At 44.1% G+C, this 27,279-nt stretch overlaps 1 protein-coding gene across 3 annotated transcripts in view; it reads right to left on the bottom strand.

The window, feature by feature from the left end:
- The window catches only part of Znf143 (zinc finger protein 143), a 32,389-nt gene extending 5,371 nt beyond the window's left edge, over positions 1-27,018 (bottom strand). The window contains exons 1-14 of one of the 3 annotated variants that reach the window (XM_005380264.2): positions 26,925-27,018; positions 26,012-26,143; positions 25,628-25,720; positions 24,158-24,241; positions 23,249-23,332; positions 21,017-21,213; positions 20,678-20,752; positions 13,910-14,029; positions 11,354-11,429; positions 10,991-11,116; positions 8,727-8,906; positions 5,217-5,444; positions 3,969-4,117; positions 1,139-1,300 (exon numbers count right to left, since the gene is read on the bottom strand). In XM_005380264.2, coding sequence (XP_005380321.1) covers positions 1,139-1,300; positions 3,969-4,117; positions 5,217-5,444; positions 8,727-8,906; positions 10,991-11,116; positions 11,354-11,429; positions 13,910-14,029; positions 20,678-20,752; positions 21,017-21,213; positions 23,249-23,332; positions 24,158-24,241; positions 25,628-25,720; positions 26,012-26,123 — 1,686 coding nt within the window. In that variant the 5' untranslated portion in view covers positions 26,124-26,143; positions 26,925-27,018. Of the gene's footprint in view, positions 1-1,138; positions 1,301-3,968; positions 4,118-5,216; positions 5,445-8,726; positions 8,907-10,990; positions 11,117-11,353; positions 11,430-13,909; positions 14,030-20,677; positions 20,753-21,016; positions 21,214-23,248; positions 23,333-24,157; positions 24,242-25,627; positions 25,721-26,011; positions 26,144-26,235; positions 26,281-26,924 lie in introns of those variants that run through there. The other 2 variants (XM_005380263.2, XM_005380265.2) reach the window with 2 other exon arrangements.
- Positions 27,019-27,279: the final 261 nt, after the last annotated feature.

Raw genomic sequence — 27,279 nt, 5'->3', positions numbered from 1 at the left:
GGGGTTCAATCCATTAAAAAGAAAGCAAATACTCTGAACTAGGACAAAATGAAAGATGCCTTGAGGGCATTTCAGAAATTAAGAAGACCTCACCCATGGCAGGGCCAAGGGTGTAAAGCTGCATTTAAAAAGAAAGCCTCAGAGACCCCTCCGGTAGAAGGGCCTCCCTAATAAATTAGTTCCCCAGGACTTCACCACGCTCAGCCATCCAGGCACTTACAGGGTACTATAGCTATGCTCCCCGGGGGCCCGGTTACTGCTTGAGCTGGTGGTACACCTTGGCATCATTTGCTGCGTGCTGGTTTTACTGACATGCATAATGCAAGAGTTGTATTATGTTGGGTGAGATTATCAATTTACTACTGTCTTCATTTGGAGATTAAGTATGCTGCTAAGGAGATGTGTTTCAGTGTGAAGCACACAGGGGTGAACTGTGACCTTTAGTCAGGATGTGTCACTTTCACTGCGTCATGAAACCCCTAGCAGATTAAGGAGCACTCTCCTGGGTATATTTGAGAGCGTTATGGAGGTGTGGCCTGGGGTACTACATATGTTCCCCTACCGTGCTCCCTGGCCCTCCATAAACTAAGCAAATCTGCTCAACCACACCCTTCCACAAGGCTGTTCCCGCCTTGGAGCTGGCGGACTATACGGTGAATTCCCGTAAAACAGCCTAATTCAACCTCCGTCCTTCAAACTGTGGGTGCTGGGTACTGGCTCAGAAACGGGAAGGCTGACTAATGTACGAGGAAGGGGTCTACCTCTGAGCTACATACCAGCCCCTCTTTCTTTTTTTTAATTTTAAAGGGAAAAAACACTAAAAATAACGATACAAATTTCAAACCAAGATAGGAGAGTAACAGTGGTTAGTCTGTTGCTTATTGTTACCTTCAAAGTATATTTTCTTTCTTTTTGTGGTACTGAGGATTGAATCCAGGGCCTTCGGTACTGAGCTATATTCCCATCCCTTTTTACTTTTTATTTTGAGACAGGCTCTTGCAAAGTCACTTGCCCAGGCTGGGTTTGAATTTGGAATCTCCCTGTCTCAGCTTCCTTGACTGCTAAGATCACAGGCCTGCACCACCAGGCCTAGGTTCTCACAGACATGTTTACGGATGTAACAGACAAGAGTAATTACCTGCTGCCCCTCTGTGCCCTCGGCAGTGACCATAGCCACAGAATGTGTTCCTGCTGAGGAGATGACTGCGTCGTGAGCAGGGACAGTGATAGGTGTGCCGTCCTGTGTCACCATTGCAATGGTGTTGCCAAGGGCCTGCATGTCCGCCTGAGATATGCTCACCTGTAACAGAGGGTGTGGTACAGATAAGTTCGTTCGTTCGTTTATTTATTTATTTATTTATTTATTTATTTTGTCTTTTTGAGACAGGGTCTCACTATGCAGTTCAGGCTGGCCTTGAGTTCACTTTGTAGCCCAGGCAGGCCTCCAACTTGCAACGATCCTCCTGCCTCAGCCTCCTGAGTGCTGCGATTACAGGCATGAGTCACCACGCCCAGCCTTAGTTTCTTGTTATATTTGACAATTTTAGTTAATGTCTGGGCTGAATCACTGTTTGCTCTGTGGGATAAAATAAATCTTTTATAATCCAATAAACTCGGTCATTAGACAAATCGGTATTTCTTAAATGCATCTTCTCTCCAACTGCTACTGCTTAGACTCTTAATTTTTCTCTTTGTCAAAATTTCTGCAATAATGCAATTTCTTTATAGGTAGCTAGTTTAACCCGTCCCTTCCCTACTAAGACGCCTTTCTAAAACAAAGCAAAAGGCTGGACATGGTGGTGCACGTCTGTAATCGCAGCACTGGGGAGGCTGAGGTAAGAGGATCAATGTGAGTTTGAGGCCAGCCTGGGCTACAAAGTGAGTTCAAATCCAGCCTGAATTGCATAGCGAAATCCTGTCTCAGACAAAATAAGTAAGTAAGTAAATAAATAAATAACAAAAAACAAAGCAAAGTGTTGGCTGAGGTAGCATGGCAAACTAAAGCACAGCTTGGAAAATTTAACAACTCAGTAAGATCCTGTCTCAAAAATAAAAAGTAAAAAAACGGCTAGGGATATAGTTCAGTGTGAAGGCCCCGCATTCAATCTTCAGTAGCATAGACGAAAAAATATAATTTAAAAATAATACAGCAATGCAAGTTTCGCCATGCTTCCTGCTTGAATCCCCAGTGACCTCCTATCACGTATGTGGTAGTTCAGACTCCTACGTGCTGTTCCTGACCTTCATTACCCAGCCTTTACCAGCTTCCCCCCCCACTCACCTACTACTTACAACTCTGCATCTGACCCGTCAGCCACGGCTAAGCATTCACAGTCCCAGGCAGCGTCACAGACTTCTAGATTTCTGTGCTTTGCCTTCCCTCCGTCCTCTGCCAGGTGAACTTGTGAAAAGCTTTCAAGACTCAACTGAATCACTGTTCCCTGTGAGGGCCTCCGAGATCCCCTGAGGAAGAGCTGACTACCAGCTCTCTCCTCCAGGCCACCACAGCACATTACACGGCCCCCAGTTCCATACCCCTCAATATGAGAAATTATGCTTCACTTTAGAAATGGCTGGGCTGGAATACAGCTCAGCGGCGCTGTGCCTGCCTGGCAAGCGCAAGGTCCTGAGTTTGATCCACGGTACAAAAAAAACCCAAAAAACTTAATTGTAGAAATGTTTTTCTCGCTAGGCGTGGTGGTACACGCATGTAATCCCAGCACTCGGGAGGCTGAGGCAGGAGGATCAATGTGAGTCTGAGGCCCACCTGGCTACAAAGTGAGTTCAAGGCCAGCCTGAGCTGCACAGTGAAATTCTGTCTGAAAAAGACCAAAAAAAAAAGAAATGTCTTTCTCCCACTAGATTGTGATATTCTCCTTCCATACTGTTCACCAAAATGCCTGGCATGTGGTGGATGGCCAATATATGTCTGTTGTTTGACTGACTAAAGGAATGGAAATCTAATTTTGTTTGCGAGACAGGGTCTTGCTGTACAGTTCACGCTGGCCTTCAACTCATTATGGAACCCAGGCTGGCCTCGAACTTGCAGTTTCAGCCTCCTAAGTGCTGGGATTACACACGTGTGCCACCACACCTGGCGTGGAAATCTAATTTTTGAAGGACATGGGATGGATAAATCAGAGAAAATACAATAATTAGGATGGGAAAGATAGTATTTCTGGAATACATGAAGAAGAGTTAAGACTTCTTTTTTTTTTGGTACTGGGAATGGAACTCAGGACTCTGCGCTTGCCAGGCAGGTGCTGCGAGTCAGACTTATTCTGTACGGTCAGAGAGGAGGCACGAATGAATATAGGGGTGCTCCTCCACAAACACTTGAGCTTTCCAGCAATGAAACAGGCTAACAGGTGCCTCCTGGGAAGGCGGGTGGTTCACTTGTACTGAACATATGGCTTTCACAATCAGCTACCTCCCCAACTCTTTTTTTTTTTTTTTTGGTTACTGGTAATCAAATTCAGGACCTTGCGCTTGCCAGGTAGGTGCTTGTGCCACTGAGCTATATCCCTGGCCCCTTCTTTTTTACTTTCTATTTTGCGATAGGGTCTCACCAAGTTGCTAAACTGTCCAGGTTGGGCTCAAATCTGTGATCCCCTTTCCTCAGCCTCCTGAATTCTGTGACGACACGGTGTGTGCCACTAAACCCAGTGGATCCATTACTTTTCAAGTCCTCAATCCCCCTGTGGTTCTGACCTTCGAACTTCTCTCTTGAACACTATCAATTAATACCACTTGGATTCTACAGAGATACAAATATTCTTTCCCTACTACTCTCGCTGCATGCCATCTCAGCACACTGCGGAAAACCCTGTATTAATCTGCCGCTGCTTCCAGGCTGACAGCCGAACTCCACACCTCAGTGTTCAAGGCTTTCCTCAATGGGGACCCGCCCTGCTTTTCAAGCCCAGGTTCAGAGAAACGGTCTTGTCTGGCTTTCAGGTTGTACTCACATGCTGAGTCCCATCCTGCGATATGAGTGTAACCTGCTGGCTCAGTCCAGACTGCGTTACTGTGGCTACTTGTGTAGACACCACGTCATCCCCTTCTACACCTGTAACATACGTGATCTGGGACCCTTTAAGGACATCGTCACCTTGACCTGTTTAAAACAAATGAACTGTTTATTTGTCCAACTAATCAGAAAGCAGAGAACATTGTAAACATCAGAGAGAAAATTATAAAATATATACGTAGGGCCAAGCATGTTGCTCGCTCAGCGGCACAGCGCCTGCCTGGCAAGTGCAAGGCCCTGAGTTTGATTCCTGGTACAAAAAAAAAAGTATATGTATTGTACGGCAAATCACGGAGATGGCTTCCAGGACCTTCTTCCCATTCTCCCACCTCCACTTTTGCAAAGCCAAACCAAACTAAATCAGGCTAAATCAAAGCTTCCACAAGTGTTCTTGGGAGACCTCTTTTTTTCTCCGAGTTCGAAGAACTATGTGATTCTGTGCACACGTGCAGGGGGCAGGGTGGAAGAAATGCTCAGGAGACTGGCAAATAACCCTTCCAACGCGGCCAGTATGCGCTGAGTCTTTGCAGTCCCTTAAGAAGCCATAAAAGTGATAAAACAGTCTTTGTAAACATTAACAGCAAAAGCGCAATGGTTGGTAAACATAGGCTACTTAGTCTCCAACCTGAGTGACTGGCTGCAAGGTAACAGTACACAATGACATCACTGTGTAAAGACAGCTAATGGCTCGCTATCTGGGGGCCGGTTAATCATTTAATATCTGACAGGACAGGGGCCCTCCTCCTCCTCTTCTTTTATAAAGAACCCGTAAGTAAACAGCAATTCCAACAGTCATTACTGCTATACTTGGCAACCAGGAAGATTCCTGATCTCTCTTTCCTCTGCATGTGGCGTTCCCTCTATCTGGAGGTTTCTAGTCTGGTGCCTGTTTCCTTCTCCCGGTACCTGCTTCTTCACCTTCTTCTTAACCCCTAGTTAACCGTTTACCTCTGAAAACCACTTCCTTGGGGTCCGAGAGTTGTCCCTGCCCTCCCAAATGAGACTTCGTTCCCCTCACATGCAGCCGCAGCACCAGAACCTTTCTTCCAACGCACTTATCTCAGCTGTAACATGGTGTGCTTGTGCATAACTGTATGATTGAAACTTTATGACTTGAGAAAATGGTATGAGTCCTAAATTATTGCCTCTCAAACCCACAAACACGTACAGTGGACAAAAGCCTCACCTGGGGGAGGCTCAAAGAAGGCTTCCTGCTCCTCCTCAATGGGCTCCGTGTCGTTGTGGGCCGTCCGCTTGTGCATGGCCAGCGTGGAGATCTGCTTGTATGTCTTCCCGCAGTGGTTACAGTTGTATGGTTTGGAGTGAGTGTGAACAACATGGTGTTTATACAAACTGGAATATTCTGTAAACCTTTTGTCACACCCAGGAACTGTACAAACATATGGCTTTTCCCCTAAGAACGGCACAAAAAAGTTATGTTTTACTTAAAGAGGCATAATTATTCCATCCTCTGCGGGAGGGACCTGTGAAGAAAGCTAGCAAATCCGGTTAGGGGGAGCGCTCATTGGTGGAGTGCCTGCCTCTAATACGAGAGGCCCTGATTTCGAGTCCCAGCACAGGGAGTGGGCGTGTGCATCCAAATCCCCGCTCATCCTTTCAGGAGGCAGCACACAGGGAGGTACATTCTCTAACTATGGTTTTGACCTGGTTCAAAAGGTAGTCTGGCCGGGCGTGGTAGCGCACGCCTGTAATCCCAGCACTGAGGAGGCTGAGGCAGTAGGATCGTTGTGAGTTCGAGACCAGCCTGGGTTACAAAGTGAGTTCATGGCCAGCCTGAACTGCATAATGAGACCCTGTCTCAAAAAAAAACCAAAAAAGGTAGTCTGCTTTAGGAGTGCTTTCCTAGTGCTTGAATCCCATTTTCCCTTCATTTCAAGGAATGACAAGAGGATGGAGTGGTTGTTTAGTTTCATTCTAGCTTCCTGAAACAAGAGTTTGTCTTCTGTAACTCAAAAACCTAGATGTCATTAATGGCACTATACTAATAATGACTCTAATGAATACAGCCTATCCTCAGGGTTTTATGAAGATAATAAAAAGAGATTTTCTAAAAACTCACAGCTGGACAAGTCAATATATCCAAAAGGATATGCATGTTTCATTTAACTTCACTTGACTCTTTTTTGTGTGTCATTTTGACAGGGTCTCATTGTGTAGTTTGGACTGGCCTTGAACTCACTTAGTAGCCCTGGCTGGCCTCAAACTCTGATCTACTTCCTGGAATTACGGGCAGGTGCTACCATGCCAGTCTCCCAATTAGTCAACTTTTATTTATTTATTTATTTATTTTTTGTCTTTTTGAGACAGAGTCTCACTATGCAGCTCAGGCTGACCTTGAGCTCACTTTGTAGCTGGGGCTGGTCTCGAACTCACAACAATCCTCCTGCCTCAGCCTCCCTAGTACTGGGACTACAGGTGTGTGCCACCACGCCTGGCCCAATTAGTCAACTTTTAAAAGGTAAATCCAATGTGTAGCCTTAGTATTTCTCTACCTAAGTGTCCTAAAGAGATCAGTATGACCAGACTTAGTGAATACATCTCTCTTATGAGAATTTAACTTACCCATAAAATGTACTGAATGGCAAGCTTTCTCATAATGAGTCTATTTCATTACTTTAGTTTTTTTTTTTTTTTGGTACCAGGAACTGAACTCAGGACCTTGTGCTTGCTAGGCAGGTGCTTGTGCTGCTACGCTATATCCCTAGCCCTATTCCATTACTTTAAAGGGGAAAAAAATAGTATTTTCTCAGCCCCTCCAAAAACTGTAGTCTTGCCAGGCATGGTGGCCCATGCCTGTAATGCTAGTAACTTGAGACAGGAGAATCACAAGTTCATGGCCAGTCTGGGGAACACAGTGAGAGACCCTGTCTCAAAAAATAAAAAGGGTTGGAAATGCAGCTCAATGGTAGAGTGCCACAGGCTGTGATACTGGGTATTACAAAAACAACACAAAAGCATCTAGCTAATTTCTCTGAATATCACAGAAAAGGTGCGGAAGCACCTATATCATAATCCACCAAGAATGCCTACAGCACTTACAACACCAATTATCTAATGACTCATTAGTGGGTATATGTTTATGTAAAGAGCACAATAATATGGTACAGTATCAGAGCAGAATTTTGTTTTGTTTCCATACTGCAAATGTGTACCATAATGTAAAAATGGCATCTTAGAGCTAAAAAAGTAATACAAATTATATTAGCAAAATATAACTTTTTTTCTAATACACAGCTTTCTTTTCTAGGGCTCTTAAAAGATTTTCACAGGTTTTCCCAATTACTGAGGAAACATTTTCACTTAATGTTAGGAATATAAGAGCAATAATGTGTAATACATTCCTGAGTACACTTGTGAGTATACAATGTAAGCATGAAATCAGACGGTATCAGAAAAACGACATCGGTGTCTCCTGTTCCCTCTCTCAGACTCACATACAACTTAATTTTCCTTTCATGGAAAAATGTATGTTCAAGCAGATTCACCGAGGTGGGTTTTTTCCATTGAGTGATAATTTTTTTTTTGGTGCTGGGGAGTGAACCCACAGCCTTGCTTTACTATTGACCTATAGCCCCAATCTCCCCACCTACTTTCTGAAATTTTATTTTTTTGAGACAAGGTTTTGACACATAGCAGGTAGTCTAGAACTTATAATTCTCTGCTTTAGCCTCCTAAATAGCTAGGATCACAGGCAAGAGCCACAGCACCCAGCTGGGTCATAAATTTTAAGTGAAAACTTGGCAAGTCCTATTAACATATATACAGATAGTAAGTGTTTGGGTGGTTCTTGGAGGCCTTGGAGGCCTGCAATTCCAGACAAACACCACCATCCTCCCTTTCCAACTTGCACTGCCCCATCTTAACATAGAATTGTCAGCTAACCTAATTCAGATGAGGGTCCCTCTTTTCTCTTGTTCATCACTAACTTGCCCCGTACGCTCCACCAAGTTCTGTTTTTTGTTTTTTTTTTTTGTCTTTTTGAGACAGGGTCTCCCTATGCAGTTCAGGCTGGCCTTGAGCTCACTTGGTAGCCCAGGCTGGTCTCACACTGATCCTCCTGCCTCAGCCTCCCAAGTGCTGGGATTACAGGTGTGCAGTACTATGCCCGGCTCCATCAAGTTCAGTTAAAGAAACCCTCTTAGACAGTGCAGCTCACTCCTCCAACCCCACCTTGTATGACTCCTCCACATGCCATCCGTGCTCCAGTTCTGTGGGACCCAGTCTCATGCCCTGTCATACCTCTGTGCCTTCACCCACGGCACTGCTCCCAGTAAAAACACTCTTCTCTCTACTTGGCAAACTTTGAGATTCAGTCTAGAAGTCGAACTCCCTAGGAAAGCTCGCTGGCATGCCTCTCCCACTCCTGTGGCAATGCGGCCTCCCCCTCTGCTCCCACAGCATCACGCTCCTCTAACAGGAGATATCCTGCAGCAACTGCCCTTCACAACGTCTCCCCTGTGTGTATTTCCTGTGACTGGCAGGGAAGTCCACAGTAGATGCTTGGTAACTATCTGATGAATAAATAAATGCTAACCTGATATTTTTACAGTTGTTTGACTCCTTTTTATCATGCCCAGTTGCAGAAATAAGAAATTAGCTGGAAATAGTTGTTGGAAGGGGCAGGAGTCAAACAGAGCCTTGAAATATAAAAGACCAAGAGATCAAAAATGGTTACCTGTGTGTATCCTCACATGGTTTTTATAGTTGGTTGCACTGGCAAATGCCCTCCCACATCCTGGTTCTGTGCAGTAGTAAGGTCTTTCTCCTGTGTGCGTCCTAACGTGCACTTTTCTGATATTTGACGTCGTAAAGGACCGACCGCAACCTTCGAAGGGACACTTAAAAGGTCTTTCTCCTGAAAATACAAAGGCGAATAAATTAAACAGTGCAAAACTACGTAGAAAATTGAAAAGTCTTATATCTTCTATTCTGCCTAGGATCCTGCTCAGGACAGTCTTCTAGTGCCGAGATTCCCTTTCCTGCATCTTGTACTCCAAACTTAAATTTACATAAGAAAACCTGAATGACACTCAAAACTCATTACTGATTACATGAGTTTCTTGGCCATGTTGAAAACATTTGCTGGCCGGGTGTGGTAGTACACACCTGTAATCCCAGTACCTGGGAGGCTGAGGCAGGACTGCTGTGAGTTTGAGGCCGGCCTTGGTTACATAGTGAGTTTGAGACCAGCTTGGACTACATAGCAGAATCTTGTCTCAAAAAAAAAAAAAAAAGAAAAAAAAAGAAAGAAAAAGAAAGAAAGGGCCAGGGATGTAGCTCAATGGCACAAGTGCCTGCCTGGCAAGCGCAAGGTCCTGAGTTCAGTTCCCAATTAAAAAAACAAAAAAGGGCTGGGTGTGGTGGCACACACCTGTGATCCCAGCACTCAGGAGGCTGATGCAGGAGGATCGTTTGCGAGTTTGAGACCAGCCCGGGCTACAAAGTGAGCTCAAGGCCAGCCTGAACTGCATAGCAAGACCCTGTCTTAAAAAAGACAAAAAAAAAGAAAGAAGGAAAAAGAAAAATAGTCAAGAATACAGATTAAATTGGAACAACCACTGGGCATGGTGGTGTACACCTGTAATCCTAGCACTTGGAGGCTGAGGCAAGAGGAATGTTGTGAGTTCAAGGCCAGCTTGGACTACAAGTGAGCTCAAGGCCAGCCTGAACTGCATAGTGAAACTCTATCTCAAGGAAAAGAAACAAAAGAAAAAAACAATCGTAATGCCTGAGTTGGGCCTGGTGGCGCATGTCTGTGATTCCAGCACTCAGGAGACTGAGGCAGGAGGACTGTCGTGGGTTTAAAACAGCGTGGGCTATACAGTGACTTCAAGGTCAACCTGAACTACATAGTGAGACCCTGTTTCAACAAACCAAAGAAAAAAAACAACAGAAAAACCCCTTAATGCCTTGAAGAATCCTCCATGGAAATTTGCTAAACTATTTCAGAATATTTAGAGATGCAAAACTTACATGTGGGGACACTGTTATTGCACCGTGTTTAAAGCATCTGTACTAAAATCCCAAACTAAATGATCTCCTGCTATTATTACTTAGCCAATAACTTATCGTAGTGTCTTTTATCAGTAATTTCTGAAATTTGCTCAGCTCTACTATAAATAACCACCTTTACCTTTATAATATCAATTCCATAAGGAATCAAGTGTAAGGAAGAGAACGGAATAAAGGGCAGGTAAGAATAATGCACCAGTTGGGGTGGTGGCGCACGCCTGTGATCCCAGTACTCCAGAGGCTGAGGCAGGAGGATGGCTGGGAGTTCAAGGCCAGCCTGGGCTACAAAGTGAGTTCAGAGTTCTCACTTCGGCAGAACATATACAAAGTGAGTTCAAGGCAGCCTGAACTACATTACAAGATCTTGTCTCAAAAAGACAAAAAAAAGAAAGAGAGAGAGAGAGAGAATAAAGTACCATTTGAAAAGAGAAGACAGGGAAATTTAAAGCAGAAAGGAGGTGACAGCAGGAAGTAACAAGATTTCTTTCTGTGCACATATTAGGGGCTCAGGTATTTTCTTTAGCAGCAGCTTAGTGCAGCGGGGCAGGAGGGGCAATGAGCAACAACAGGGTGCCCAAGCGCTGTCTCGGTTCTCTACTAAGGAGATGTGCAATCCTGGGGAAATCGGCCCTTTGTTCAGGTAATTTCTGAAAACTGAGGGGGCTGTTGGTCTAGAACCATTGCTTATCTTTCTAGGGACTCTAAAATCTTCCCCAAATTCCCACTGTCCATCCTCTGAGTCCAACAGGGCCCTGGTCGTAGGACGAAGCAGACTTGTACAAACAGCAGTGTGCACGCAATCCCAGGAGTTAGGAGACGCCCCTAATCCTGACGACCTGAGACTTTTTCAGAAACTACTTCCCCAAGTCTCTTTCCTGCAGACTAAGAATCCCTGGCCTACACATGGCATCCTGCTCACATCAGTACCTGTATGAGTTCTGATATGTTTCTGTAGGTCTCCTGAAGTTTTGAAAGATTTTGTACAGTTATCTTCTGAACACCGATATGGCTTTTCTCCTGTATGAGTTCTGAAATGACTTTTTAATCCATAACCTTTAAGAAAAATTTAAAAGACGTTTAATTACACAATGTACTGCTACAGATGCTCACTGAGATTAAGCGTTAGAGAAATATAGCACATACCAAGGACAAAATACTAAGTGACTGCTCAGGTGCTGCAACAGACCCGACAAGGATGAGGGCCCAGCTCCTGCCTCTGGCCAGTCTCCCGACTCCCCACCGGAACCCCCACCTTTCTCTCCCCAAGAGAAAGAACACTCATGTTTTTACCTGTTGCAAATGCTTTTCCACAGCCCGCATGCTCACACTGGTAAGGCCGGTCTCCCGTGTGCGACCTCTCATGGACCTGTTATTAAAAACACCAGCATGAATCTATTGCCTTTATGTATTCCTTGGGTAAGATGCTCTCAACGGAGACTTGGGATTTTGTCCCTCATTGCTGAAGGATTTTGTTGTATGCTTTTTTTTTTTTTTTTTTTTACCAGGATTTGAACTCATGACCTTGAAATTGCCAGGCAGGCACTTTGCCTCAGAGCTATATCCCGGGCTGCTGTATGCTTTTTTAAAAAACATCTTTTCCATGAAAACTATCGTCTAGCAATTCTCAATATAGATCTAAATTTATGTTTATATATTAAGAAGTACTCGTTTTAAATGAAGAAAAGGAATGCTTTAAGTCAGGCGTGGTGGCACAAGCCTGTAATCCCCGCACTTGGGAGACTAAGGCAGGGGGATTACTTGCGAGTTTGGGGCCAACCTGGGCTACATAATAGAGTTCAAGGCCAGTCTGGACTACACAGCGAGACCTGTCTCAAAAAAAAAAAAAAAAAAAAAAAAGGAATGCTGAGGTTTTTCTAAAAGGCCAAAGGTATTTGCAAGAAACATACATGAGGAACACTAGGAACAGAGGGCGGGGTAAAGAGTAGAGGCTCTCTGGGCATGGTGCTCGATGCCTGGAATCCTAACTGCTTGGGAGGCTGAGGCAGAAGGATCATGGGTTTGAGGCCAGTCTGGGCAACTTCATGAGACTCAATCTAAAAGAAACCCCTGGGCCTGGGATATAGCTCAGTGACATAAGTGCTTGCCTGGCAAGCGCAAGGTTCTGAGTTTGATTCCCAGTACAATAAATGAATAAATAAAAGAAAAGAAAAGAAACTCTCAAAAGCAAAAATGGAGAACACTGCTAGAGGCAAGGCTTCCCCACTACCTAGTGCTGTGGACACGGGCCCCCTGCTCAGCCTCGAAGTCCTCTTTGTACACTGGGAACATAACTATCTGCTCTGGGGGGCAACAAATGAGTCATCACAACAACGGCCAATGGCAAATGAACCCTTACCATGTACAGGCCACTCAGTTTAGTTCTTTACATGGACACTACTTTTTTTTTTTTTTTTTAACATGGACACTATTAACTTAATTCTTCCAACTACTCTGAGAGGGAGGTACTTTATGATCCACTTTTACAGACCAGAAAACTGAGAAGTCAACCAACGTATCAAGGTCACACACTAACAATAAATGCAGATGGGCTCTAGGGTCACTACTTCAAGTATGCAAAGTGAACACTTCCTGTCCTACTGAAGGACACTTCCTGTCCTATTAAATTAATCTTGGCTATTATTATTATTATTTTTTTTTTTTGGTTTTTTTGAGACAGGGTCTCGATATGCAGTTCAAGCTGGTCTTGAACTCACTTTGTAGCCCAGGCTGGTCTCCAACTCACAACAAACCTCCTGTCTCAGCCTCCTGAGTGCTGGGATCACAGGCATGCGACACCATGCCTCGCTCTTAGCTATTATTCTTAAAAGTCATGGCATAGTCTGTTGTGTTTAGCTACAATTAAAATGCTTGGCTAGCTGGGCGTGGTGGCACATGCTTGTAATCCCAGCACTCGGGAGGCTGAGGCAGGAGGACTGCTGTAAGTTTGAGACCAGCCTGGGCTACAAAGTGAGCTCAAGGCCAACCTGAACTGCGTATAGAGACCTTGTCTCAAAAAGACCGAAAAAAAACAAAAAACAAAACAAAACCAAAAACCACAGTGCAAGCCCTCAGAAAACTGTGCTTCTAATGCCGGTCCAGTGTTCTATGTCTGCATGTGAGCATGAATCACTACGTTGGTAAGTGAGGAGAAGAGCAGTGTGTGACTGCTGCCACATGCCTTGATAGTGGTTACAGTCCTAGGTTGTTCTGACTTGTGCCTGGATGTCCCTCCAAAGCCTCATGTGGTCACAGGTAGGGCTTTCTGGAGGTGGCTAGGTCTACAGTGTGTGATGCTGGAATTGATTCATGGTGCAATGCTAGTTAGTATCAAGAATGCTGGGACTAGGGGTGTGAGTGCTACCTGCCCTGAGTAGCCTGGATAAAATATAAGGGATAGAAAAAGCTGTGCCTCAGGCTGGGTGTGGTGGCGTACATCTGTAATCCCAGCACTTGGGAGGCTGAGGCAGGATGATTGCTGTGAGTTGGAGGCCAGCCTGGGCTACAAAGTGAGTTCAAGCCCAGCCTAAACTACACAGTGGAACCCTGTCTCAAAAAGACCAAAGGAGAAAAGAAAAAGCCGTGGCTATCTCTTGTTTGCTTGCTTGCTTTGCTACCTTCTGCCCACCATGAACTGTTTCTCCTCTGTGGTGCCTGTGTGCCAACCACCTTGCCTTCAAGCCAGCTGATTATGGACTGAAACTTCTACAAACTGAGCTAAGTAAATCTTTTCCCCTTTAACTTTGGGTGTTGGGCACTTCATCTTAGCAAGAGAAAGTATCTAAGAATAATAAGTATCTAGAATAATAAATATTCTCATAACTACATATAAAATTTATCTTTGGGTACCTTCAGATGGTGAGCTGTTGTATATAATTTTCCACATCCATCATATTCACATCGGAATGCCTTTTCTCCACTCTGTTGAGATTTAGCAGTTACTCTTGTCGCATGTCCTTGTAGGACAATCTAGACAAAGCAAAAGGGTAATTTAGATTATTTATATAGAAAGAAAACAGATAAAATTACTACTTCCTTTTGTTTTGTTTTGTTTTGTTTTTGAGAGAGGGTCATGCTCTGTAATTCAGGTTGGCCTTGAACTCTCTATGTAGCCCAGGCTGGCCTCACAGCAATCCTCCTGTCTCAGCCTCCTAAGTGCTGGGAGTATAGGCATGCATCACCATGCCTGGCAAAATTACAGTTTCCATGATGAACTTTACAGGGTTCCAGACTAAGGGTATCACTTTAGTGAGAGTCCTGCTACAGCTCTGAGTCAGATCTACTTGGCTCCTGGGTGACGTGAGCAGCTCTGGGACAGGCAAAAGGCGAGCCACCAGCATACAGCTGGAGCCACAGGTGTATTCCCAGCCTACAAAACCAACCCAAGTAGTACCTCCCTTGTATGTAGGCATTCTTTGATACACTCAAGGGATGCACCTACAAGTGTGTATGTTTTGAAACAGGGTCCTCATTATTTGTTCAGGCTGGCCTCGAATTCATGGTGATCCTCCTGCCTCACCCTCCTGAGTGCTTGGACTACAAGCATGCGCTACCATGTCTGGCTTGTGTTTTGTTTCTTTCTTTTTTATGTCTTTTTGAGACAGGGTCTTGCTGTGCAGTTCAGGCTGGCCTGGAACGAACAAGATCCTCCTGCCTCAGCCTCCCGAGTGCTGGGATTACAGGCGTGCATCACCACACCCGGCCTGTTTCTTAAAATAGGTTCTCATTATGTGGTCCAGGCTGGTCTTGAACTTGTTTTTTTTTTTTTTTTTTTCCAGTCCTGGGAATCGAACTCACAACCTTGTGCTTGCCAGGCAGGTGCTATGCCACTGAGCTAAATCCTGTCCTTGGTCTTGAACTTGTAATCCTCCTTTTTCAGCCTACTACTGGGATTATGGGATTATAGGTGTGTATCACCTGCCATGCCTGACTACAGTTATGTTTTTAACTTTTTTTTTGTCCCCTCCCCACTGGTACCAACAATCAAACTCACGACCTTGCATTCGCCAGGCAGGCGCTGAGCCGCTGAGCTAAGTCCCCAGCACCTATAGTTATGTTTGTAAGAATATACTTCCTAAAAGCAACGTCAAAAACATTTCTAATTTCAAAAGCTGAGGCAGGAGGGTTGCCATGAGTTCAAAGCCGGCCTTCATTACATAGTGAGACCCTGTCTCAAAAAAAACCAAGCACCGCCTCAATCAAACAAATGAGCAAAAATTCTAGAAAAGGTAAAAAGATTGAGGTCACAGATTTTTTTTGTTTTTTGTTTTTTTTTGTCTTTTTGAGACAAGGTCTCACTATGCAGTTCAGGCTGGCCTTGAACTCACTTTGTAGTCCAGGCTGGCCTCCAACTCCTAATGATCCTCCTGCCTCAGCCTCCCGAGTGCTGGGATTACAGGTGTGTAACACCACACCCAGCAAGGTCACAGATTAATTACCCTGAATTTTTTGGGTGCTGGGAATCAATAATTACCGTTTTGATCACTCACTATATGTGGTCTCATATATGGAAATATCAGTCTATACCCTTAGAATATATATAATTATTGTATCAATTTAAAAAATTGATTCCTCCTAAATAATAATCACTGATCCAATTAAGAGATTAAAGAGAGAGAAAGAGACTTTAAGAAAGCAGAGTTTGGTGAAGCCTTGTGGTAGCTGACCCCTATAATCCTAGCACTTGGAGGAGGAGGGAGGATCTCAAGGATAGTTAGGGCCACATAGTGGGCACAAGGCCACCCTGGACTACACAGTAAGACCCTCACTCAGAAAACCAAACCCAAACACACAAGCTTTGGGCTGCAGATGTAGCTAGGTGGTAGGCCACTTGCCTAGTTGGCACAAGGCCCTGTGTTCAACGCTCAGCACTGCAAAAGTAAATGTATGAATGAATGAGTGAATAAAAATAAAGACAAGGTACACTTGGCTCAAAATGACATATCTTAAAAACAAAACAAAACAAAACAAAAAAACAAAGCTAAAAACAAACAGAAACGAAACATAAGGGCTAGGGCCAGTGATATAGCTCAGCGCCACAGTGCCTGCCTGGGAAGTGTCAGGTTCTGAGTTTGATTTCTGGTACAAAACAAAACAAATCAAAACGAAACAAAATCATAAGGGCTGAGGCTGTAGCTCTGCAGCAGAGCACTCACGGAGCACAGCTAAGGTTCAGGGTTCAATTCCCCAGCAGTGCAAAAAAAAGAAGAAAGAAACTAAACATAAAATATGATTCACATTTAAACTGCCTGTACTAAATAGGGTTTTTCTTTTTTTCTTTTTGGTCTTTTTGAGACAGGGTCTCGCTATGCAGTTCAGGCTGGCCTTGTGCTTACTTTGTAGCCCAGGACGGTCTTGAACTTATGACGATCCTCCTGCCTCAGCCTCCAGAGCGTGTGCCACCATGCCTGGTCTCTATTTATTTTTTTAATTTTTTTTTTTTTGTTTTCTTTTCCGGTACTGGGATTGAACTCATGACATTGCGCTTGCCAGGCAGGCTCTGTGCGGCTGAGCTAAATCCCCAGCCCCTATGTCTGGTCTCTAAATACTTTTTTTTTTTCCCCCTTAATAGGTTTTATAGTACCCATCCAACCTATATTCTGAGAGAATCAGCCATCCCATACATAGGCCCTGGTGACCAGAAAAGGTCGTTCATCTATAGGCTGCCTGAGGTCTAGCTATGCCTCATGTGCCCTGGCTTTAAAAAATCAGGCTGAAGGCCAGGCATGATGGTGCACACCTATAATCCGAGCATCTGGGAGGCAGGATAATGTAGAGAGACACTGTATCAAAAAAACCAAGTCAGGCTGGGCCAGTGAGGTGGCACACACCTGTAGTTTCAGCACTTTGGAGGCTGAGGCAGAGGATTATTTGAGCGCAGGAGTTGAAGGCCAGCTTGGGCATCATAGTGACATCCTGTCTCAAATAAAAAGAAACTTAAGCTGTGTCTACGAATCTTCCTTTGCTATAATTTGACCTAAAAAACAAAGGGAAATCTTGAGTTGGGCATGGGTAGCAAACCTAAGAAAGCATGGCTATGGAGCTGGGGATTTAGCTCAGCAGCACATTGCCTGCCTGGCAAGCACAAGGTTGTGAGTTTGACTCCTGGTACCAGGAAAAAACCAAAAAAAAAAAAAAAAAAAAAAAAAAAAAAAAAAAAAAAAAAAAAAAAAAGCACAGCTATAAACAGCCATGTGGTAACACAATGAAGACAAAGGAGGCTGGACTGCAGCGAAGGTGAAGAGATTTAGGCAAGAGACTCACTGTGGCCCCCTGGAGGTGCTGCGAGGGAGAATAAAAAGGAGGGAGGCTGGCCTCCATGCCTGGTTCCTTTGCACTGCTAGTCCTTGCAAGGTCCAGCTCAGCAGTTTCTAATCCCAGCTACCTGTAAACTCTGCCATATCCTTACAACATATCTCGTGTTTTCTGGACCTTGCTAGACACTTTTGTGTGTTTTCCAACTATTAGGGCTCTGATTAAAACACTGCCAAACCAAACAAGTTTGGTCTCCAATGTGAATAAAATTAATTTAAATGAATAGCTGGAAAACCATGAAAAGGCTGGAATTACAGGTGCTTGCTCGTAATTCCGGCACTCCAGAAGCTGAGGCAGGCAGATCCCGACTTCAAGGCAAGCCTCCCCTATCTAGCAAGTTTAAGGTTGGTCTAGGCTACACAGAGACAGAGACCTGTCTCACAAAACAAAACAAAATGAAACAACAGTAAAAGGCCTGGTATTCTAACATAAAATGGAAAGTATCAAAACAGTATTTATATAACGCTTACAAAGGCTCATTTGGTTTTCATATCATGAGACAAGTAAGACAAAGATTACTCTTAACCAATAATAATGGGACAGATAAGAAATCTCAGATCAAGAGAAGTTAAGCAACTTGCCTAAGGACACACAGGCACTAATACCAAAGTAGACATTTAACCTGGTTTTTGTTTTCTTATTATGAATTATACACTATTTCAATACTGTGTTAAGTTTTGTTTTCTTTTTTTTCTGGTACCGGAGATCGAACTCAGGACCTTGCCCTTGCCAGGCAGGTGCTTATGCCACTGAGCTATATCCCTGGCCCGGTGCTAAGTTTTCAACTCAATTAAGGAACGTGTAGCCAGAGGGCAATGAAACTAGCCAGAGTCTGTCACAAACAAGCACCCTCCCACACCACCCTCTTCAGTTCTTACAAGAAACACGAAGGCGTTTTTAAGAGACTATTTTAGGTGGCTGTTTTCATACTCAGCACTGCTGGCATTTTGAGAGGAGAACTCTGCCGTGTGGCTCTCCTATGCCTTGTGGGACATCAATCCACTAGATGACAAGTACTGTTTCCCCCTCTTGTGAAAATCCTGAATCATCTCCAAACACTGCCCAATGTCCTGGGGCAAAAACGCCTTCCACTGAGAACTATGTGTAAAATACTCTAGTGAACCAAGGTGGGTTTAGTAGTATAACTGACATCTGTGTATTACAGATGAAGGAATTCTAAACTATGAACATCACAATTTAAAAATGCCTTGCCAGGTGTGGTGGTGGTGGCCCATGCCTGTAATCCCAGCCTTTGGGAGGCAGAGGTAGGAAGATCACCATAAATTGGGGGTGGGGTACACTGTGAGATCCTGTCTCAAAAAAACAAAACTAAGATCTTTTTTTTCTTCTTCACCATTTTTCCCTTTTTCCTTTTCCTTTCACACTCAAGTCCTTTCTTTTTTCCCTTCACTCTTTTTCCTTCTTCCTGCTGCTACCACCCTATGATCTTCAGTAAATGTAGCTAATTACTACATACAAAAAAAATAAAATAAAAAGCCAGGTGTGATGGTGCATGCCTGTGGTCCCAGCACTTGGGAGGTTGAGATGGGAGGATCACTGTGAGTTCAAGGCCAGCCTGGACTGCAGAACAAAACTCTGTCTCAGAAAGACACAAGAGAAAGAAAGAGACAGACAGACAGACCATAAAAATCTATTGCATTAAGTTCAGATAGAAACAGAGCTATGACTACATAAGCAACTCCTGGTCAAAATAAAAGAAACACCAAGGGACAAAATCAAATGCTACAGCCAGGCATGGTGGTGCATGCCTGCAATACCAGCGCTTGACTGTAATCCCAGCACTCAGGAGGCTGAGGCAGGAGGCTCTTTGCAAGTTTGAGACCAGCCTGGAATACCAAGCGAGCTCAAGGCCAGCCTGAACTGCATAGCGAGACCCTGTCTCAAAGACAAAAAAAAGAAAAAAAAAAGAAAAGATCAAATGCTACAGGTTCTGCTTCTTTACTGTAATTACTTTGGGATAAACTTTTTTTTTTTTAAATACCACATATTGCACCTTTAACCTCAAGTATCACAAATACCCAACTGTGTCAGAGAATAACTTTTGTCGTTTTGTTTTGAAACAGAATCTCACGACGTAATTCAGGATAGCCTGGAATTCAACAGCAATCCCCCCACCTCAGCCTCCTGCGTGCTGGGATATAGGTGTGCACTATCACACCCGCCTCAGAGAATAATTTTATAAGTTCTGGTCCAGCCTTAATGAAGATTAGAACCGGTACCAAATGTAAGCCATACATATAACTAAAAATTTTCTAGCAGCCACATTGAAAAAGGAAAACAAAACTGGTGAAATTAATTTTAGTAATTATTTTGACCCAGTATGTGTCATATGTCCAAAATATTATCAGTTCAACATGTGATAAATATAAAATTTATGAAAGACCCGAAGTCCTGTTCCCTACTATCTTTTACTTTGCTCTTTAAATTTATACTTTGGGTGTCTCACATAAGAGAAACCATGTGATATTTAAGCTTGTGTGTGTGATTTACTCACTTAAACTTGAGACTCACGTGTGTCTCAAGGTGCACCCATTTTCCTACAAATGACTCAGGTTTATCTTTCTTTACAGCAGAGTACTACCCACCAAATATAAATACCACATCTTCTTTATCCAAGTTCTGCAGAGTTGCCCAGGCTAGGCTCAAACTTGCAATCCTCCTGCCTCAGCCTCCACAGTACTAGGATTACAGGTGTGCACCACCATGGCAGGCTCTTAACAAAAACTTTTAAAAGTACTGGTCAGGCTGGAGATATAGCTCAGCGGCACAAGCGCCTGCCTGGCAAGCGTAAAGTCCTGAGTTCGATTCCCAGTACCAAAAAAATAAAATAAAAATAAAGTACTGGTACCCTAGGGTGTCACTTAGATTAAGCAGCAGCCAATGACTAGAACCAGGGGAGCATTTGAACCAAAGAAAATCAATCCACAGGGCATCTGCAGCCCAGGAAGCAGTCTGCTACAAGAAATACAAATAACTTTGCTTAGCAGGAATAAGAAGTAGCGAGGCTGGACTTTCTCTCTAGAATCTGAAAGGGAAAATACAGAAGGAATCAGCTAGAAGTAGAAAAAACTGAAAGATATAAAGAGCAAAGTAGCAAGAGTTAGTCACAGAAATGATGGAGTCCCAGAAAAAGCACCCACAAACTGCCATGAATGGGGGCAGTCAGAAGATCCCTGGCTACTAAAAACCACCCTGGACTCCGGAACACAAGCTTCACCTGGATGTCTGTGATCTTTCTATGGCCGCTCTGCCCAATGAATGAACCTCAGGACCTTCACATACCTGCATTTTTTTCTCTTGCTCATTCTCTCCAATCATTCCGGTACCAGTTACACTTTCACTTCCGTCGATGGACACCTACAGGAATAAAATAAGGCTTAAGAAAAGCTTTATTTGTGTTTACAGTGCTCGGGATTGAACCCAGGGCTCCATGCAGGGTAGTTTCTTGATAAGTGTGTTTTTTGTTTTCTTTTCATGAAAAGTGAAGAGGCTGTATTTTAGACTTTTTTTTAAAATACTGCAGGGGTTCAAGCCCAGGGCCTTCTACATTTTGGGCAAGTGCTCTACTACGGAGCTACATCCCCGCCCCTGGGACAGTCCCAGCACTGTGCAACGCTGTACCTTTGCTGCATACTGCTCCAAAGCACTGATGGTGTCAGGGTCAATGGTGGCATCCCCGGTGTGCAGCCCTGCCACTGTCCCATCGGCCTGAATCGCCAGGATGGTGTCAGACTGCGGGACTTGCACTGCGTGGTGGATGTAGGCCGTGGTACCGTCTTCCAGCTGAACTGCCTGTAGTGCACTCTGGTCATAACTATCTGAGGGATTGGAAAAGAGAGGGATTAAATTAAAGGTAAAATGTTTTCTAGCATGTTTTGATGAATTCATTAAAGGTAAAAGCAGTTGCACATCTAAAGATAGCGGGATGAATTTTTATTGAGTAGTTACTATCTGCTTTATAGGTCTTATTTCACTTAACCCTCACAAAAATTCTGTAAGGCAGTATGTTTGTAACCTCCAAATGGGAATCTGAAGTGCAGGGAAATACTTTCACTTTCCTCTGGACTAGGAAACTTCACTGTTTTGTTTTGTTATTAAGACAGGGTTTCAGGCCAAGGCATGGAGGCATACATCTGTAATTCCAGCACTCAGGAAGTTGAGGGAGGAGGATCATTGCAAGTTCAAAACCAGCCTGGAGCCGGGCATGGTGGCACACACCTGTAATCCCAGCACTTGGAAGGCTGAGGCAGGAGGATCATTGCAAGTTCAAAACCAGCCTGGAGCCGGGCATGGTGGCACACACCTGTAATCCCAGCACTTGGAAGGCTGAGGCAGGAGGATCATTGCAAGTTCGAGACCACCCTGGGTTACAAAGTGAGCTCAAGGCCAGCCTGAATTGCATAGCGAGACCCTGTCTCAAAAAGACAAAAAGAAAATCCCCCAAAACAAAAGAAAACACCAGCCTGGGCTACAAACTACAGCCTAAACTGCATAGCCAGACCCTGTCTCAAAAAGACAAAAAAAATGACAGGGTTTCACTATGCAATTCAGGCTGGCCTCAAACTCTCTCTTTTTTTGGGAGGTGAGGTACCGGGAGTTAAACTCAGGAACTCACACCTGCCAGGCAGGCGCTGCACCACTGAGCTAAAATCTCCAGCTCTTGAACTCACTTTGTAGCTCAGGCTGGCCTCCAACTCCCAGCGATCCTCTTGTCTCAGGCTCCCGAGTGCTGGGACTACAGGTGTGCACTACCACGCCTGGCATCAGACCAGGAAACTTTAAAAACCTAACAAATGAGCTGGACACAGTGGTGCATGACTGCAATTCCAGCTATGCAGAAGGCTAAGGCAGTAGGATCACAAGTTCAAATCCAGCCTGAGCAATTTAGTTAGAACCCCTAGCTCAAAATAAAATTTTTTAAAAAAGGGCTGAGGGGGCTGGAGATATAGCTCAGTGGCATAAGTGCCTGCCCGGCAAGCACAAGGTCCTGAGTTCGATTCCCAGTACTAAAAAATAAAAATAAAAAAATAAAGAAAGGGCTGGAGGTGTAGCTCAGAACTATCTGGGTTCATGAGGTCAGGTGTGGTGGCACAAGTTTATAATCCCAGCACTCTGGAAGCTGAGGCAGGTGGATCACCATGAGCTCGAGGGCAGCCTGGACTACACAGAGTTATGCACTACAGAAGAAGACTCTGTCTCAAAATAACAACAATAACAACAACAATAAAAACAAACAAACACTCCAAGAAATCTCTGGGTTCAATCTCCAGCACCACAAAAGACAAAAGAACAACAGCAAAAAACCATAGCCAGTTATGGTGGTGAATTGCAGAGATGGAGGCAGGAGGATCCAGGGCAGCGATCAGGGAAGCCTGAACTACATATTGAGGCCTTGTCTCAGTAAGTAAAAAAATAAACACCTAACAAATAACAGTCAAAGTCACTATGCAGGGAAACCAGACTTGGAAGGCATATCAGTATGACTCCAAAGTTCATAGTGTTTACCATGCCAGGGGCTGGGGATTTAGCTCAGTGGCACAGCGCCTGCCTGGCAAGTGCAAGGTCGTGAGTTCGATCCCCGGTACTGGAAAAAAAACCAAACCAAAAAAAAAACCCAAAAAACCAAAAAAAACCCAAACCAACAAACATAGTGTTTACCATGCCAAACTGATCCTGGACAGCTCAAAGTGTGATACAGTTTTTCCTTAAACTATGCCCAAACCTGCTGCCTTGTACTTTGAAGAACACACACAGTTCTTTCATGTGACAACAGAGCAGCAGCTAAGGTAGGTCTCACTTTCCCCACGCTCCCCCTTCTCCCGTATCTGCCACCTCTTTCCAAAGTCAGCGTACCTTTGGAGGCATGGTGAATAAACGCTGTGGTTCCATCTTCCAACTGCACTGCTTGACCGTCCTCCAGACGCAAACTGTCCCCTGCTCAAGAGTAATGCTTACATTTAGATCTCATGTTTTCCGGCTCCAATTCATTCAGCAACACCAGATTCAACAGCCACTGAACACAAGACAGCCTATACTTGCTTTGAGTCTTCAATTGTTAAGTAATTTCAGGAAAGCTGCTTTAGAAAGTGGTTAAAGAGCTGGGCGTGGTAGTGTGAGGCTGTAATCCCAGTACTCGGGAGGCTCAGGCAGGAGGATCACTGTGAGTTTGAGACCAGCCTCAGCTACAAAGTGAGCTAAAGGCCAGCCTGAACTGCATAGTGAGACCCTGTCTCAAAAAGACCAAAGAGGAAAAGAAAGTGCTTAAAGGCAGGGCTGGGGATTTAGCTCAGCGGCACAGCACCTGCCTGGCAAGTGCAAGGTCGTGAGTTCAGTTCCCTTACCGGGGGAAAAAAACAACAACAAAAAAAACAAACAACAACAAAAAAAGGTGCTTAAAGGCAGAAAGAGCTAGAATACTTGTTTTAGGAATACATACAAGGGAATGAGAGTTGAAAGAAGAGGAGAAAAGAGAAAAATGAATGATACGTAGGAAGTGACTCAAATAGCAGATACAGCCCTGAGGACTGCTGCTGCCCACGGAGCTTTAGAGGGGAGCCCAGCAACCTCTTTCCCACTGTATTTGAGACAAAGTCTTGGCTAAGTTCAAATGCCCTGTAAGTCCTCTCAGGCACCCACTGATCCCCTCTTCAGAGGAAGACTAGAACTCAGGACCAAGTGGAGGCGGTAAAAAAGAGCGGAAGGCAGCACACACTGCAGTCTGAGAATCGGGAGGGTCTCCTGTGTTGTCTCTTAAATACTTACTACTTTTAGGTATGGGAACATGCTGAACATACGCAGCAGAACCATCTTCCAACTGAATGACCTGCCCGTCAATGAGCTTTCCATCTGGAACAAAGGAGTCAAGCCAATTCATTAGCATAAAAGAAATGACAGCTGTACACAATTTCAAAATAGTATCAACTATAAAAACATATACTACTTAAGCTCATGTTTGTTCATCTTGGTTCTTCCCTCAACCTTCTGAGGCAATTCAATAACACATCCAGTGATCCTACAGAAAGCAGAAAATCCTCCCTCAGCCATCCTTCCTCCCCTCCAGTGTCAGTCAGAGAAATTTCAGAGGAGGAGCGGCATTTACGGCAAGCTACGCAAGTCGGTCCTCTGTACACCTTTTAGGGTTAGTCACCCTGATCAAGGGGAAGCTGAACAGCTACTCTAGTGTATGTGACAGACCCGTCAGTGCCCAAGAAACCAGCTGCTCCTCTCACCCCTGGGGGTTATACAGACCCCTGTCCACATGTGCTCTGGTTTCCATAAAAACAAGGACTTTAGGGCTGGGGATATAGGTCAGCGGCACAGCACCTGCCTGGCAAGCGCAAGGTCGTGAGTTTGATTTCCAGTATGATTTACCTGATACTGTTAAGTGGAACAGAAAAAAAAATAACAACAACAAAAAACCCAAGAAGTTTAGGGCCAGGCATGGTGGTGCATCCCTGTAATCCCAGCATTTGGGAGGCCGAGGCATGAGGCCAGCCTGGGCTACATAGTGACCCCAGGCCACCCCAAACTACAAAACAAAACCAAACAAAACAACCCCCATGAAAAAAGACAGAGTCTAGAATAGGGCTATTTCCTGGAGGAAAGTAAACACAATTCAAAGACAATGAGATTTGATTTTTTTTTTTTTTTTTTTGGGTATCAGGAATCAAACTCATGACCTCAGGCTTGCCAGGCAAGCGCTTATGCCGCAGAGCTACCTCCCCGGCCCTCAAAGACAATGTTATTTCAGCAAAATCAAGTGTCTTCACTTTTATGTTTTGCAATAACATTAAATAATAGTCTGAAGTAAAAGAACAAGAAAGGTCTTACTCGAAATAAGCCAGGAATACACATTCACCCTCCTTTCCCCAACTAATTTTTTTTTTGTTTTTGGAGACAGGGTCTCACTATATAGTTCAAGCTGGACTTGAACTCGCTTGAACTCATGGCGATGCTCCTGCCTCAGCCTCCCAAGTGCTGGGATTACAGGCATGTGCCATCACACCCAGCTTCCCCAACTAATTTTGATACCTCTCCTGGAGAACTTTCCAAATCTCTCAAAGGGTATACCCAAATTATCAACACAAAATTCAGGTTAAGCGGAAATAATTTAAAATAATCACATGCAATATAGTATCTTGAAGAGAGACCGGAAAGGAAGTATATTGATGGCAGCTCCAACTCCAAGGCTATAAATCACTAGTGTTCACCAGCTGTGTCTGAGACGCGTACCTTTCGAATTGTGCTGTATGTATGCAGTAGAGCCGTCTGCAAGTGTCACTGCTTGCAAGCTTACACCTTCCATGTTTTCTAAATTGTCACCATCTATTATAAAACAAAATCACTTTCTTTAGATAACCATAGTATGGGCATGCTGAGTACATTTTTAAAAAAATGAACATTAGGCAAAAGGCAGGTTGCTTAACTCTTAGCATTTACAAAAAAATACTTCTCTGTCTTATTGTACTCAGAATTCACATCAAATTAGAAAGGCTCATGGGTTTCTGGTGCTGCTAACGGAATGAGGCACAGGGAAGTAAATACAGTGTTTTAATTTTCCCCTTAAGAAAAATGGTATTTCCAAACCCACAAGATCCCTTCAAAGGAGCTGCTCACCTGCTACAGTCACCGCCTCTGTGAGGCACAAGGTGACGTGCTGGGCCTCCATTCCTCCTCCGGGAAACTCGGTCATCCCCTGGGAATCCCGATTGATTTGGGCTAACAACATTTTCTATTTGAAGACAAACACTGAGAACAAAGAATGATGCATGTAAAATAAAATCTAATAGTATATTTTTTTTTTTTTTGAGACAGGGTCTCGCTATAAAGTTCAGTCTGACCTTGAGCTCACTTTCTAGCCCAGATTGGTCTCGAATTCACAACGATCCTCCTGCCTCAGCCTCCCGAGTGTTGGGCTCACTGGCGTGTGCCACCATGCCCCGCTAAAATCTAAAAAAAAAAAAAAAATTAAAAAATTGCTAAGGATGTAAACAGTTTTTGAAAGATGAAATTTCACATAAAATTCAGGATAAGAGAATCCAAAGTGCCTGCCTGGCAAGTACAAGGTCCTGAGTTTGATTCCCAGTGCAAAAAAAAAAAAAAAAAGTATCAAACCAAAAACAATTGGGGGGGGGGGGCTGGGAATTTAGCTCAGCGGCACAGTGCCTGCCTGGCAAGCACAAGGTTGTGAGTTTGATTCCCAGTATCGGAAACAAAACAAAACAAAAAAACAGTTGGGGCTGGAGATACAGCTCAGCGGTACAAGCACCTGCCCAGCAAGTGCAAGGTCCTGAGTTCGATTCCCAGTACCCCAAAACAACATCTCTTAAACTTGAAGAAAGTAGCTAACAACGAGGCTTAATAACAGAGCAGTTTGCCAGGTACACCCTGGTTGGTTCTCAGCAACATGAGGGAGTTTGAGAGACGGAAGCACCAGAGAGAAGAGAGAAGTTCTGACATCTTCCGAACACCACTTTGGAGAGTGCTGGTAAAAAGTATGCCACTGGGAGCCGGGCATGGAGGCACGTACCTTTGATCCTAACAGTAAAGGAGGCTGAGACAGGAGAATTCCACATTCAAGTCCCGCCAGGACAACTTAGAAAGGCTCTGGTTAAAAAAGGGGGACAAGGAATAAGGCTCAGTGGGATAGCACCCCTGGGTTCCAACCCTGGTACTGCCAAAATGGGAAGTGCCACTGCCATCTCTAAATTACTACACCACTTATACTTTACTCCAACGTGAACGACGTACGTGTTAATATTTTATTACTCAAATTGCTTATTTTGTCATAGGCAAGGTAAGTTGCCAAACAACTATGAAATTCCTGACATGCAACTTTTAACATTTCTAACAAAGTAGACCTTGTCCTAAAAAAGTGTTGAACA

The sequence above is a fragment of the Chinchilla lanigera genome, unplaced genomic scaffold, assembly GCF_000276665.1.
Source record: "Chinchilla lanigera isolate Chin_1 unplaced genomic scaffold, ChiLan1.0 scaffold00013, whole genome shotgun sequence".
NCBI classification, from domain to species: domain Eukaryota; kingdom Metazoa; phylum Chordata; class Mammalia; order Rodentia; family Chinchillidae; genus Chinchilla; species Chinchilla lanigera.
Note: the sequence above shows the minus strand (reverse complement) of the source record. Positions and strands in the feature narration are given on the sequence as shown.